The sequence below is a fragment of the Salmo trutta genome, chromosome 16 (assembly GCF_901001165.1).
Source record: "Salmo trutta chromosome 16, fSalTru1.1, whole genome shotgun sequence".
NCBI classification, from domain to species: Eukaryota; Metazoa; Chordata; class Actinopteri; order Salmoniformes; family Salmonidae; genus Salmo; species Salmo trutta.
The window spans coordinates 33,554,458-33,569,100 of NC_042972.1; the positions used below are offsets into that span (position 1 = coordinate 33,554,458).

General features: G+C 42.8%; 1 protein-coding gene and 1 long non-coding RNA gene across 3 annotated transcripts; both read left to right on the plus strand.

The window, feature by feature from the left end:
• Nucleotides 1-820: 820 nt before the first annotated feature.
• On the plus strand, nt 821-10,658 carry LOC115150604 (uncharacterized). The gene is made up of 2 exons (XR_003867131.1): nt 821-973; nt 10,533-10,658. It is a non-coding gene; the product is annotated as an uncharacterized LOC115150604 (long non-coding RNA).
• Nucleotides 10,659-10,741: 83 nt separating this feature from the next.
• On the plus strand, nt 10,742-12,057 carry LOC115150605 (sodium-dependent neutral amino acid transporter SLC6A17-like). Of its 2 annotated transcripts, none has more exons than XM_029694063.1 (3): nt 10,742-11,030; nt 11,178-11,340; nt 11,444-12,057. In XM_029694063.1, the coding sequence occupies exons 2-3, from the start codon at nt 11,182-11,184 to the stop codon at nt 11,813-11,815; spliced, it is 531 nt and encodes a 176-aa protein (XP_029549923.1). In that variant the 5' UTR covers nt 10,742-11,030; nt 11,178-11,181; the 3' UTR covers nt 11,816-12,057. The 2 variants fall into 2 exon arrangements, with proteins under 2 accessions (XP_029549923.1, XP_029549924.1); XM_029694064.1 differs by having other exon boundaries at nt 11,178-11,243.
• Nucleotides 12,058-14,643: the final 2,586 nt, after the last annotated feature.

Below are 14,643 nucleotides of genomic sequence, written 5' to 3' on the forward strand. Positions count from 1 at the left end.
GTGAATAATAAAGATGATCAAACAAGCAGTCATGTGGAAAGGGAAGGACAAAATAAATATATTGGGCCAGAATGAAAAATGTCCCTGTTGCACTATGTACCTCCTCTACCCAGGTGGTATTAAAAAATAATCTGCTGGATGGCGGGTGATTTATGGTCCCCTGTGAGTAGGCTGGCTGGAGTCATGGAGAAGTCAATAAACATTGACCCCCATTCTTCACATAAATTGAGCATATCTGGAATTTGTTTTCATAAACATCGAAAACGGATTAACAAAGAACCAAACATAGTCCTCCTATGTGATTAATAGCTGCCTATTACTGTTGCTTCTGAATATAGACTAGTATCAACATTTATCATAGCCTACATACATTTTAAACTGGTCATAATTATACAATTAATCAGTGTATTTTGTTATCAGTTTGTTTCCATAGGTGCTGGCAATGCTATTTGTTATGAATTGAGCAATTGACATGAATTGTATAATTCAAAAAGATGCATGGCAGTAATTGATGCTAACATATACATCAGACCCAACATACCAATTTATATCTTTACATTCTATTTCCTACATTTTAGAGGGCGAAAAATACATTAATCATTACTCCAGATAAATACATAAAAAATACACCTTAGACCACGTGGCATTCATTTCCCTGTTTTCCCCAAATTACCGACAGAGTTATGTTCTCAATGTTAAACATCAGGGTTATTCGATTACTAATAATAGCATGGTGATAATTTGGCAATGTGGTGATGGACACTTTGCGTCACTATGCGCTCGCGGCTCGTCACCCCGAAAGTCAATTGTCAGGCAAAATGGCGCGTTATTCAGTCTCTCTCATCCTCGCACGCTAATACACTGGGTAGCCGACTAGGACCATACCTGTTCTGGGGATGTTAGCATAACTTGTCATTCAGCTTTAGACATTGTAAACACTGCATATATCAGTTATTTCTTCGAAATATCAAAGGTGAGTAATGCGTTATTGATTTGACATGTTGATACTCTCGCCAGGTTACGGACGACATGCATCTTTCGATATTTACCCTTCGTACATCACTTGGCTTGTTTCTCACCTTGTAATTATATATATATATAAATATTTGTATATAGCTGTATATCAGAGCTGTTCAATAGTGACTGCTTTGCAATATTAAACTATGGAAGAAACAAAAAAGGAGCAATTGTTGGAGTGATTTTAAGGAGTGATTTTTAGTGACACTTGAGAAAACTATCATGTTCATAAAATGGGGTGAAAGTTGTCCCGGATGATTCACTGTGTGACCTTGAGTGCTATATTTACAATCACCTGGCCATTAATTGTAATATAATTTCTCACTCAATGGAAGAATAATATGTTTAGTATATTTAACATGATCTTTTAATAGTGTGTTTATTATTTAAAATGCTAAGAAGACAGTCAAAGACAAGTAGACAGAATAACTGATGGGCAGATGTTCAGTCCCGTTCTATTGTCGTAGACGTGAGGAATGTCAGATGTTAAGAGCCCTGATCAGACTGCCCACCTTTTAGAGCGCCTTTCTGTCTGTACTTGGCTGTCGCTTGGGCTTTGTTTTACGACCACAACCTCCAAGTCTCCACATCAATATTTCAGATTGTGGAGTTGTATGTGTTGTGAGTGAACTTTCTACATGTTAAAGGGGCATGTTAATAGAATGAAAACATCCATGCTTTGGAAGAAAATGTAGTGGTATTTTTATTGTTTAGAATCCCCCAGAAAGTGGCCTTTGTATATTGACCCCCATCCTCCAACAAGCAACACACACATCCACACACACACACATATATCCTCTACAATATGTAAACTTACTTGTAGGCTATATGTGCTGACATCCTTTCTGTAGTTAGAAACGGATGAGATTAGCATTCCTGAAACATTCTTTTGTTGAAATATAATTTGATCTCTAAGAAATTAAGCTAATTGATTGCACCCAAATTGGCCATTTTAATGTAAGGGATTCATATAATCTTCAATACATATAGTACCAAACATCCAATTTGGACCATAATTTCTAACAACTAGTAAAAAATGAGGAATCCATAAAATTAGCAAAAGCCACCGATGGACACACCACACCCCACGCCAATCCCACCCCAAAAATCAATATACAGTATCAGTTATCTATATCTGACAAGTAGTATGGAGCTGTGGCTTGGGAGCATTGCTTCTTTATCCTTTGTAATGTATTCTCTGTAAATCTGGTTATGTTTTTTTTTACCCCTATTCAGCGAAATTAGACATTGAAGTTGCTTGCATTATTTACCATGAATGAGTTTGAAAGTACCATGTTTTGCTCACTAGATGCCGCTGTTCCTGCTACTACCACACCATTTTATACGTTTTGCTGGTATCTTGTGTTTATTAAATGGATCACAACATTTTTGCAACTTTGGGTAGAAAACCAATAGCTTTTGCTCATGATTAAATCCATTTTTTGGTCATCCTCACAATTCAAGCCAGTCCGCCATCAAGATGTTCAGTTTGTCCATCTGAAGAAGTTTGGTCCAATTCGGATTTGGGATACTATATTTATTGAATGTTATGTGAATTCTATAAATAAAAAGGGCCAATTTGGGTGCAATCATTTAGCTTAATTTCTCAGAGATCAAATTACATTTCAACAAAATAATGTTGCAGGAATACTAATTGTATCTGTTTCTAACTACAGAAAGTATTTTAGAACAATCTGTGATGGTGGGTGTCATGGATTGCTGAAAGGACATGGAACGACTCATATAGCCTCTTCAAGAGGTTCTGACCTCTTGGTGTTATGCTTAAGGTGGTGGACTGACAGACACAAAGGTATGAGACCTGGTTGAGCTCTTGACAAGGACAGGATGTTTACCAAGGCCCCTAGCCTTGGTAAAGTGCATTACAGTGAATAGGGTGAAACAGTGAGGGTGCTTAACTTAGGATCAAAGGTGAGGGTTTGAGTCTCGGGCAGGCTACTTCCCGAATTTTCTACATTGTCAGAGTCCTTCCTTAGTAGGCATTCAACACCAGAAATCTCAGCAAGAGCTTTGAACTTGTTGTAATGGCTAAGGTGTTGGACTGACAGACGCTAATACTGTGGATTCTTAACGTCTGTCTCTCTCTCTCTCTCTCTCTCTCTCTCTCTCTCTCTCTTTCATACACTACTTTGACAAGACGTACTAGTCCCGGGAAAGATACTTTTGTAGTGTAAAGAGACAGATCTAGTTTCAAATACTACCTCCCGGAAGTAGTGTGGGAGACATATACACCACTTACCCCCTCTAAGTGTTATAGTGTAAAGACAATGGCTCTCCCACACTACATGTCCCTGCAAGAATTACCTTAAAATATCAGTAAACAGCATTTTTGCAGTGTTAGCCAAATTGAAAATGAAAGGCTTTTAAAATATCCACACATTTGTGAATCGTAATCAAGTGTGCAACATAATGTGCAATATGGTTTAGATTAGAAGCTCCTGTATAGTTTGAATTTCTATCCTTATTTTGTTTGTCATTATACTATGGTATTTACAGTATGCTAACAGGTGCAAACACTCACATGAAACAGGAATGTGGCTTTGGCCACATCACATCCAAGGTTAAAGTAAGGATAGTGTAAACAGAAAAGTTGCAAATCTGATGTTGAAAATAGATAGATCTTACTACACATAATGTAAATCCACATGTCTTTCCAATCTCAATAGCAGGCCTATTTGTCTCTCATCATATCAGTCTATATCATGGTATTCCTTTATTTAACATGTATTATTTTGAATGTGCAATATAAGGTAACAAAATCAATAAACAAATATAATGACGTTTCTAATGCAAAATGTAATACTTAAGATTGATTCAAGAGATATTTTTTTCTTCAAAACAATAATTTCTGTTAGTACACTTTGAACTGGGTTATCAAATCTGATCATACACAGTCAAACAAGAACCCAAGGCATTATGAGACAGGAGCCAATATGTGAAGACACACACCAATCCAATAATAATACTACGGCAGTGTAGCTCATTCCCAGACCAACAGGGAGGAGAGGATCAGAGTTTGTTTTCTTGTCATTTTATTGATTAGCAGAAGACTGTGTATTTCTATAGCAAATCTTCAAATCCTCCCGCCCTCCTCCACTATAGAGATGGTTTCTACGTCATTGGCGATGCATGTGTCTTTGAGGTATGGATGGCATCAGTTTTGTGCAGAACACAAGGGAGTATTACTAAATGTATCCTAGCAACCATACAATATAAATCTGGACATAGCCTTCATGAATGACAAACACACACACAATATGGCTCACAGAATAGCTCAAAGAAGATCATTGAGGGTTATTTCCACTCACCAGTTGCACAATGTGAGATAGTATAGCAAAGTCAGACAAAATCAGATGTTTGATGTCCTGACCTCTATCTAAGTTGTCCTCAGCTGTTTATGTCAGTCATGTTTGCTATTTTGCTATTCTTAGTTCTTGATTTATACAGCAGTATTTAAGAAGCTATCACTCTTCTGGGTTCAACAGAGAATATCCTACAGGAGAATGTAGGCCCTGTGTAATCAAGGACAGAAGCTATATAAAACACCCGGTTCACTTTGGTTGGTGGAAGGGTGGCGGGTGGGTTGAATAAAGAGAAAAAACAATACCTTAAAATGGACTTATGTCAACTCCGTCAGACACCATAAAAAGCATTTATTTTTTATAATTATTGTCCAACAATTGTTAAAGGCCTTGATTGTTTAATTCTAACATTAGATTTTTCAATATGTAATACATATGTCCAAACTTCTTTTTGTTTTCTTTAATAGCACTATTAAATGCTCCATGGCTAATTATGTTAGCATTCTGGCATGTTTTTCTATATTTAAAACATAAAACAACATTTATAAAGCAAACATTATCCCTCAGGCTGAGCACAGCTGCCACGTCCTGACCAGCAGAGGGAGTAGTTGTTTAGTATTTTGGGCAGGACGTGGCAGAGGGATGTTTGTTTTGTATGGTGGGGGTTTTGTGTGTGTTGTAGAGGGGTGTTTGATTTATGTGTTCCTGGGTTTGGGGTGTATGTTCTAGGTTAGTATGTTCTAGGTTGTATTTCTGCATTCTGTCTAGTTTAGGTTTTCTATGTTTAGGTTTGGGTGCTGGACTCTCAATTGGAGGCAGGTGTTTCTCGTTGCCTCTGATTGAGAGTCCTATATATGGGTAATTGTTTGGTGTAGTGTTTGTGGGAGATTTTTTCTTGTTTTGCATGTGTGAGCCTGACAAGACTGTTTTGTTGTTCGGTCTTCATTTTGTTATTTTGGTGTTTTCTTGGTTTAAAAATAAAATACAAGATGAGCATCCACATTCCTGCTGCGTTTTGGTCCTCCATTCCCGACGACAACCGTTACAGAATCTCCCACCACAAATGGACCAAGCAGCGGAGTAAAGAGCAAGGGGAATTCGATATGGACTGGCGGGAGAAATGGACGTGGGAGCAGATTCTGGCTGGAGAGGGCCCATGGAGGAAGTCTGGTGAGGACTGGGAACGCTACCGGGGTATGTGACTGGCGAGGAAACCGGAGAGGCAGCCCCAATAATTTTTTGGGGGGGGGCACACGGACAGATCGGCGGAGCCGAGGATGGAACCAGAGCTAGTCGGGGTAAAATTGGAGGTGAAAGAAACAGAGACTTTAAAGGAGTTGATTGGAAAATTGGAGGAGAAAAGGATTAGAGAGCTACTGTGTTGGTGTATTAGGCACGACATTCGCCCTACAGAGCGTGTCCTAATGATATCACCTGAGTTAGCGTTTTTATACTAGTCCTGAGGTGCGTGCTAGCTGTCTGGTGAAGATAGTACCAGCACCACGCACCAGGTCTCCAGTTTGTCAGCCCAGTCCAACTCAGTCCAACTCTTCCTGTTCCCGCTCCCCGCACTAGCCCTGAAGTGCGAACCCCTAGTCTGGCACGTCCAGTACCAGCACCACGCACCTGGCTTTCAGCGCCGCAGCCCAGTCCGGTATGTCCTGTTCCCACTCCCCGCACTAGCCCTGAGGTGCGTGTTCCCAGGCTGATTTACATTTACATTTAAATCATTTAGCAGACGCTCTTATCCAGAGCGACTTACAGTAGTGAATACATACATTTCATGGATTTTTTTTTTGTACTGGCCCCCCGTGGGAATCGAACCCACAACCCTGGTGTTGCACACACCATGCTCTACCAATTGAGCCAGCACCACGCATCAGGCTTCCCGCACTATCCCTGAGGTGCGTGTTCCCAGGCTGATACCTCCAGTACCAGCACCACGCATCAGGCTTCCAGTGCGTCAACCCAGTCCGACTCGGCCTGTTCCCGCTCCCCACACTAGCCCTGAGGTGCGTGTTCCCAGGCTGATACCTCCAGTACCAGCACCACGCATCAGGCTTCTAGTGCGTCAACCCAGTCCGACTTGGCCTGTTCCCGCTCCCCGCACTAGCCCTGAGGTGCGTGTCCCCAGACTGGCACATCCAGTACCAGTACCACGCACCAGGCTTCCAGTGCGTCAGCCCATCCTCGAGAGTTCGGCAATAGTGTGCAGTCCAGAGTATCCAGCAATAGTGTGCAGTCCAGAGTATCCGGCAATAGTGTGCAGTCCAGAGTATCCGGCACCAGTGTGCAGTCCAGAGTATCCGGCACCAGTGTGCAGTCCAGAGTATCCGGCACCAGTGTGCAGTCCAGAGTATCCGGCACCCGTGTGCAGTCCAGAGTATCCGGCAACAGTGTCTAGTCCGGAACTGAGGGAGACTGCCTGCGATCCGGAACCGAGGGAGACTGCCTGCGATCCGGAACCGAGGGAGACTGCCTGCGACCCGGAACCGAGGGAGACTGCCTGCGACCTGGAACCGGGTGAGTCTGCCTGCGACCTGGAACCAAGGGAGTCTATCAGCATCCCGGAACTGAGTAAGTCTATTGACGATCCGGAACTAAATATGAGTAACTGTGTTTCAAATGAGTCTGCCTACAGTGTGGAACGGAAGAGGTCTGCCTACGATCCGGAACGAGGGGAGTCTGCCTACGGCCCGAAACTGAGCAAGTCTGTCGGCATTCTGGAGGACAGTAGGCCGGAGCCAGAACCACCTGTATAGGTGGGTTGGGGAGGGGGGGTGTAGCACAAGTGCCGTCGGTGACGGCAGCCACCCTCCCTTCCCTCCCTTTAGTTTAGGGGGATTTTTTTGTTGTTTTTTAAAATATTTTTTTTATGAGGTGCATCCGGGGTCTGCACCTTTAGGGGGGGGGGGTACTGTCACGTCCTGACCAGCAGAGGGAGTAGTTGTTTAGTATTTTGGGCAGGACGTGGCAGAGGGATGTTTGTTTTGTATGGTGGGGGCTTTGTGTGTGTTGTAGAGGGGTGTTTGATTTATGTGTTCCTGGGTTTTGGGTGTATGTTCTAGGTTAGTATGTTCTAGGTTGTATTTCTGCATTCTGTCTAGTTTAGGTTTTCTATGTGTAGATTTGGGTGCTGGACTCTCAACTACACCATCCATGCCAGAGGAAGGCAGGACACCAGTTCAGTAGGACACCAGTTCAGTAGGACTCCCATTTCAGTAGGACTCCAGTTCAGTCGGACTCCCGTTCAGTCGGACTCCCGTTCAGTCGGACTCCCGTTCAGTCGGACTCCAGTTCAGTAGGACACCAGTTCAGTCGGACTCCAGTTCAGTCGGACTCCAGTTCAGTAGGACTCCAGTTCAGTAGGACACCAGTTCAGTCGGACTCCAGTTCAGTCGGACTCCCGTTCAGTCGGACTCCCGTTCAGTCGGACTCCAGTTCAGTAGGACACCAGTTCAGTCGGACTCCCGTTCAGTCGGACTCCAGTTCAGTCGGACTCCAGTTCAGTCGGACTCCAGTTCAGTAGGACTCCAGTTCAGTCGGACTCCAGTTCAGTAGGACACCAGTTCAGTCGGACTCCAGTTCAGTAGGACTCCAGTTCAGTCGGACTCCCGTTCAGTAGGACTCCCGTTCAGTCGGACTCCCGTTCAGTCGGACTCCCGTTCAGTCGGACTCCCGTTCAGTAGGACTCCCGTTCAGTCGGACTCCAGTTCAGTCGGACTCCCGTTCAGTCGGACTCCAGTTCAGTCGGACTCCAGTTCAGTCGGACACCAGTTCAGTCGGACACCAGTTCAGTCGGACTCCAGTTCAGTCGGACTCCAGTTCAGTCGGACTCCAGTTCAGTCGGACTCCAGTTCAGTAGGACTCCAGTTCAGTAGGCTAATATTCCAGAGCATTTTTTTTTTCATGTCATGTTCTTTAAAAGTATGGACCTGTCATATATCTTTCCTACACTCTTTTGACTCTCCCCCATGCCCCCAGCCCCTCTCCCCACGCACCCTGCCCCTCTCCCCCACGCCCCTCTCCCCCTTGTCCTCTGCCCCTCTTTCCGACGCCCCCTGCCCCTCTTCCCACACCCAGTGCTCTTCTCCCCCACACCCCTTGCCCCTCTCCCCCATCCCACCTGCCCCTCTCCCCCACAAACCCTCCACTTCTCCCCACAGCGCTCCCTACCTCTGATGACAGCCAGGCAGACGATGATCCAGGCCACCAGCAGAGACAGGGTCATCTTGACGTTCAGGCTCCCGCTTACATTTACATTTACATTTAAGTCATTTAGCAGACGCTCTTATCCAGAGCGACTTACAAATTGGTGCATTCACCTTATGATATCCAGTGGAACAACCACTTTACAATAGTGCATCTAAATCTTTTAAGGGGGGGGGTTAGAAGGATTACTTTATCCTATCCCAGGTATTCCTTAAAGAGGTGGGGTTTCAGGTGTCTCCGGAAGGTGGTGATTGACTCCGCTGTCCTGGCATCGCTGTCTGCGATGGTGCTGGTGGTGTTCAGGGTCTGGCGGTACCAGAAGTAGGTGGTGGCCAAGCTTTTCTCACACTCAGGCTCCACGACTGCACAGGGGTGAGGGGGAGGGGGGTGGTCAGTGAGGGGGAGGGAGGGATAGAGAGAGGGAGGGTGAGAAGAGTGTTGGTGAAAAGGGAGGGAGGTCAGAGAAGATGAAAGAGAGGGAGAGAAAGGGGAGGGAGGTATGAGATAGGGGGCGAAGGATAGAGAGCAGAGAGAAATTGGATTGGCTCTCCCAGACTGACATGAGTAAGGTAAACCAACCTGGAGTCAGGGGTAGACGTAACATAGCAAATGAAAATGACGGGACACTGAAATTAGCATGATATGTTACGTCTTGTATGGTATGTATTCATTTGTGGATGTCCATCATCCATTTCATATGATATGTTACAAATTACAGTAAGTATGATATGTTACGAATTGAGATTTGTACAATATGTTACGAATTTGCAATACATATGGTATGTTATGACTTTCAATTTGTTGTGACTAACGTTAGCTAGATGGCTAGGTGCTAATGTTAGCTAGGTGGCTAACATTAGCTAGGCTAGGGGTTAAGGTTAGGTTTAAGGCTAAGAGTTAGGATATAGGGTTAGGGTTAGCTAACATAATAAGCAGTTGCAAAGTAGTTAAAAAGTACTTAGTAGTTGCAAACCTCCTTTCATTTTCGCCTTAAGTAACCTTCTGTCTTATTTGGGTTTTCATTTACTATGTTTAGTCTATGAGACCAGCCTGGGTAAACAAGGTCATTCTTTTACTTGGTATGCACAGTGTGAGCACTCATTCAGGACTCTTTAAATGTATCTGTACTCATATTTTCACCTTTTATAGTTAAACCTTGGGGAAATGATACATGGATTTAAGTCTGGAAAAAGCAGTCTTGCAGATGTACTGCACAAATACACACACATGGACACACATGCATGCACGCACAGAAATGGCCTGCTCAACTAAGTGTATCAGTCTCTATTTATGTCAGGTAGATGGCGATGTTCAGCAGAGGAAATAAAGATGGCCTCCTCCATAATTATACTTTTATCCTCTCTTACTTCCTCTCTCTATGAATGACGGCATTCAATGTTATATGCAGTAACTCTGTCGATCTGCGCCCCTCTCTCTCTCTCCCTCCTCCCTTATCTCTTGCATCTCCCTTCTCTCCTACATGTCGCTCCAGAAGCACCAAACTGTATTAAAAGTGAAAGCTACAGTAGGTCTGAATGACCTTGGTCTCTGTGTTCTTTAGGTGATTTGACCCTGTCGGTGCCAATGTGAACCACAGTCTATCTGATGTGGTTAGTGCAGACATGTAACCACGGGTACAGGCCAGAGTTGGTGCAAAGCAGTGTGGTCCTGGGGTCTCACATACCTGCATGAATGATGGGGTCTACCATTCACTACGACCATGGCGAGAGGTCACTTTTTAACACAGGATTAAAGACAATGCTATAGACAACCTGTAATGCCACTGAGGAAAAATTCATATACCACTATACTGTAGTGTCAGAGGTTACCTGGCATGGTGTAGTAAACCAGCATTAGTTAACAGTGATGTACAATTAAACCTATGGGGAATCACATACAATACTAGCATTTGTATGAAGTACTGTATGATTACACAATACCATGATGACTTGCTAAACCATGCCTTATGCCTCTGTCTCTCAGCGTAAGAACCATGCTCACTGGTGGCTGACTGTCTCATACTGCTGAGACAGGTGAGGGGCAGAGGAGAGGAAAGGAGAGGAGAAGAGAGGAAAAGAGAGGAGAGGAAAAGAGAGGAGAGGAAAAGAGAAGAGGAGAGGAAAAGAGAAGAGGAGAGGAAAAGAGAAGAGAGGAGAGGAAAAGAGAAGAGAGGAGAGGAAAAGAGAAGAGGAGAGGAAAAGAGAAGAGAGGAGAGGAAAAGAGAAGAGGAGAGGAAAAGAGAAGAGAGGCGCTGAGTGATTTTATTATCACCACTTCTAATCTAATAGAGCCTCAGAGGACTTTAATCTGGAGTATCTTCAGCTGAGTCATGAATGACCTCGTAAGGAAACTAAAAACATCAGCTGATCGAGTTAGATGTGTGGTACAGCGCCTGCCCTGGTCGACACTGGATTGAACTGGGAGATTGAATTACGAAACACAAATGTGTTTCTCTCAGACTGACCAAAAATGATTGTGCAAGTATGGATTCATTCTTATTCTCCAGGGCAAAATGAGGAAAGTTGGATAAGAGGGTGAAGATTGAGAAAGAGTCAAGGAACATGTGAATACTGTAAACTGAGGTATTTGGCTGGACCTATTTTAAACCTACCTGTATGTGTGTGTCAGGGTTATGCAGGACCTGGAGGATATGTTGGGTTTCCGGCCCCATGCCTTCTATTTCTACATGTGGAAGTACGTCTCCCCTTGTTGTCTCATCGTTCTCATTATGGCTACTCTCATTGAGATGGCCATCAGCCCACCAGGGTACAATGTATGGGTGGAGGAACTGGTCAGTCAACCTGTTGGAAAACAGTCAAAAGTTTCATATAGACACTTGACATTTTGTGTACTAGCATTGTTACAGAGTTTGCAGTTTGTTTCTCTCTCTATAGGCTCAGGAGCGTTTCCAGAGCTACCCTCCCTGGGCATTTGCCATGTGCTTCTCCCTCATCGTGGTGGCCATGCTTCCTCTCACCATCGTCTTTATCGCCCGCCACTTCAACCTGATGTCTGATGGCTCCAACAAGCTGTCCGTCTCCTACCGCAAGAGCATGATGAAGGACATCTCCAACCTGGAGGAGGTGGACGAGACGCACTTCATCCTGGGCAAGAACCCAAGAGAGACACCTTCGCCCAAGCCCCCGTCCCAAGCCTACCTAGTCCCCCAAGGCACCAAACCCCTAGAGAACCCCAACTCCTTGTCCGCCAACAGCTGCTACCAAGCTGGTAGTTTTTGTGCTATGAAGTACCAGGAACGAGATTAGAACCTCGTCTTAAGGACCAAACTGAAGGATAATTTATAGTGAACGCTATCTTGCTACGGGATACTCCTTTCTCATTATAAAGTCTACCTTTGTGAACTGTTCCTAATATCTGTGGTCTGTTATGTCGACTGTTATGTTGCTATAAAAGATCTCAGTAGCCATTGTGCTGTCACTCTCAATGAATCGTTGAAAGTCAGTGCTATTGCAAAGCTCTTATTATTAAAGATGTAGTTTAAGTATAACTCTGACTGGTGTATGAAGTTTGTCTCTCTCCTCATTTGGTAATACAGAAATGAACCACCACAAAACGCACTGTATAATGTGCTGCTGTTGATGTAGAAGATGAAAGAGGACTTGTCCAGTCATTACAAATAGCACAGATGAAGAGTACAAAAGGAGTCCCTCCCAGGCACAAAACTTTTTGATGATCTCATATGAGACATTTTTGCAATAAATTACTACCAAGCATATAAAAATGTATTGACATAACCTTGTTACAAATAATTCATCAGCACAAGAAAGATTGTAGTATTTATAGGCACAAATTGGAATGTATTACAGCAGATGTTATGATTAAGGAGCTTTGACCAAATCTGATCAAAGTCTGATTGTAAAGCAATCTCCATTTTTACTGAGGAACATAAACCTTCCAATGGTTGATCCTCAAATCTCTATTTACTGACACTCATGTGCAGAATAGCAGTGCTTCATGCTTAGTATGAAAGTGTGTCTTAATTTAACCAAGAGCACAGTTCTCCGTTGGACTATTTCAACCCTCTTACAGAAGTGAAGTATTAAAACCAGAGAGAACTCACACAAGCACACAGTGTTAGTTTAATATCTGCCAAGACCTTTTCCCACAAGTATTTACACACCTTCATCACACAGATAGCAAAGCTTTTACCGTACGTTGTTACCATAACAAACAAAAAAAGTACACTTGACAATCTGAAATAAAAGGGAAGGAAGAAAATGTCCCCCCCCCAAAAAAAACATGACCACTTTCATAAAGTAAAATGCCCACTTGGCCTGTCACTCTTATCGTCGTTTGATTTACAGCTAGCTGTGAAGTCAAAATGATTCCATTTTAGCTAGCTTTCTTTTATGAAGAGGATTGCTTTATTTGTATTTTTATCACAATGTTGAAAGCCATGGTGTTGATGATTAAATTGACTACATTTATATTACTGTATAATATTCTATCTGTGTATGTCGGTGCGCATAATGTTTAATGACTAATTAAGATTTTATCTGTAAACGTGACCGGGTGTACGTTTTCATCCTGTGTATATTTCATTGAATATTTGAAATGTATCTATTTTGTAGTTGGTATACCTTGTCTATGACTATGGGAGTGTAAAAGGAGTGCGACGGTGGGGGTACGTTAACCTTATGTGTTCCTAATGTAGCCTCGTTTTGAGAACGTGTATTGTCTAACTCTGACGAGCTACATGTGCAGCACTCTGGTTCTCATGTGTTGCTCTCTCAGCTGCTTGTAGAGAGGCGTGGCCCTCCAGACAAGAACACATGGATAAGCATATCCATGCAGTAGGTTCATATCCAACTTGTCTTTGCTTGAAGTTCTAGTCAAGCTTTATTTTTAGTCGAAATCCCTCACTTTAAAAGTCTGTAAATATTCTTATGTCTGTAAGATTCTACAACCGATAATAATCCAATTATTCTAAAGATAGAGCAAAACTTGTGAAGTACATAAATGTCTTAACACTGCAAAACTGTTTTAATAACAGTTCATGTGGAAGAAATTACTATTGAATGTGGTGAATATGAATGCACTTTTTCACTTGAACTCCAAAAGAGTATTGTTATGTTTTTGTTTTGTTGTCTGCATGTTGGTATGCTCAATGTTTGCCCTAGCTTGGGTACAGTCTTTGTTAAAGCATTGTAGTATTATATTATCTGCTGGAGTAACAGTAACGGGATTGGAGGCTAAAACCTCTGTAGGGAAAATTTGTTGTGGTTAGGAACTGCCCCTTTGTAGCTAAAGTGTTATAGTGACTCTCAATATAATATGAGTGTGTGAGTGTGGGTATGTGTATTTGTGTCTATGAATGTGTGTTAGTGAGTTTGTAGTTTCCTTCTTATAATAAGTGGATGCAGGGACTTACCAAGCACAATTTGAGCATTGAATCGGAGGCCCAACCAAAACCAACTCTCTCTCCCATCATGACGATTGTACGGTATTGAAACTACATGTGAAAAGAGTAATAATGTTTTTTGGGATATCACCAAAAATATCAAAATATCAATGAACTTTTAGGACAAGCTAGATATGTAGATAAGATACATGTCGTTTGGATGGCCTGAAACACTGTGCTGTTCTCTTTACAAATGGGAACATAAGGTTTCCTAGCATTGCGCAAACTTAACAATTTGGCACTCAACATATCCTATATTGGGACATAACCATGTTCCCAGCAGAACACAATCACACATGTCCTCACTCTCAATAAGTAATATATACTGTACACAGAGGAAAGTATTGTCATGGTTCACAAGGATAATAATTCATTCATATTTCAATGCAATGTGAATACGCCCTTTGTACATATTTGTGAAGCAATCCCTTGGAGGCCAACAGATGATACATATCTGTACACAGCTGTTGTTATTCTGGCACAGGAAATGGTGCTGTCCTCCCTCATAATGGATGTTTTGGCAGAGAACAGCTGAAGGGCTTCTCAGAAGCCAATGTACAACCCTTCATCAAGAGGACATAGCTGTGAACACAGGCTTAACCCATCAGAACACAGGCAGTAGACATTTTTATTAGACCTGTTTTTACTCTGTTGTGGATGATTATTACAGAT

What these genes read in the sequence shown, in the direction of transcription:
- LOC115150605 (XM_029694063.1), top strand. Translation starts at nt 11,182, where the DNA reads ATGCAGGACCTGGAGGATATGTTGGGTTTCCGGCCCCATGCCTTCTAT. An exon ending in ATGTATGGGTGGAGGAACTG is followed by an intron (nt 11,341 to 11,443) that starts GTCAGTCAACCT and finishes CTCTCTCTATAG; the next exon opens with GCTCAGGAGCGTTTCCAGAG.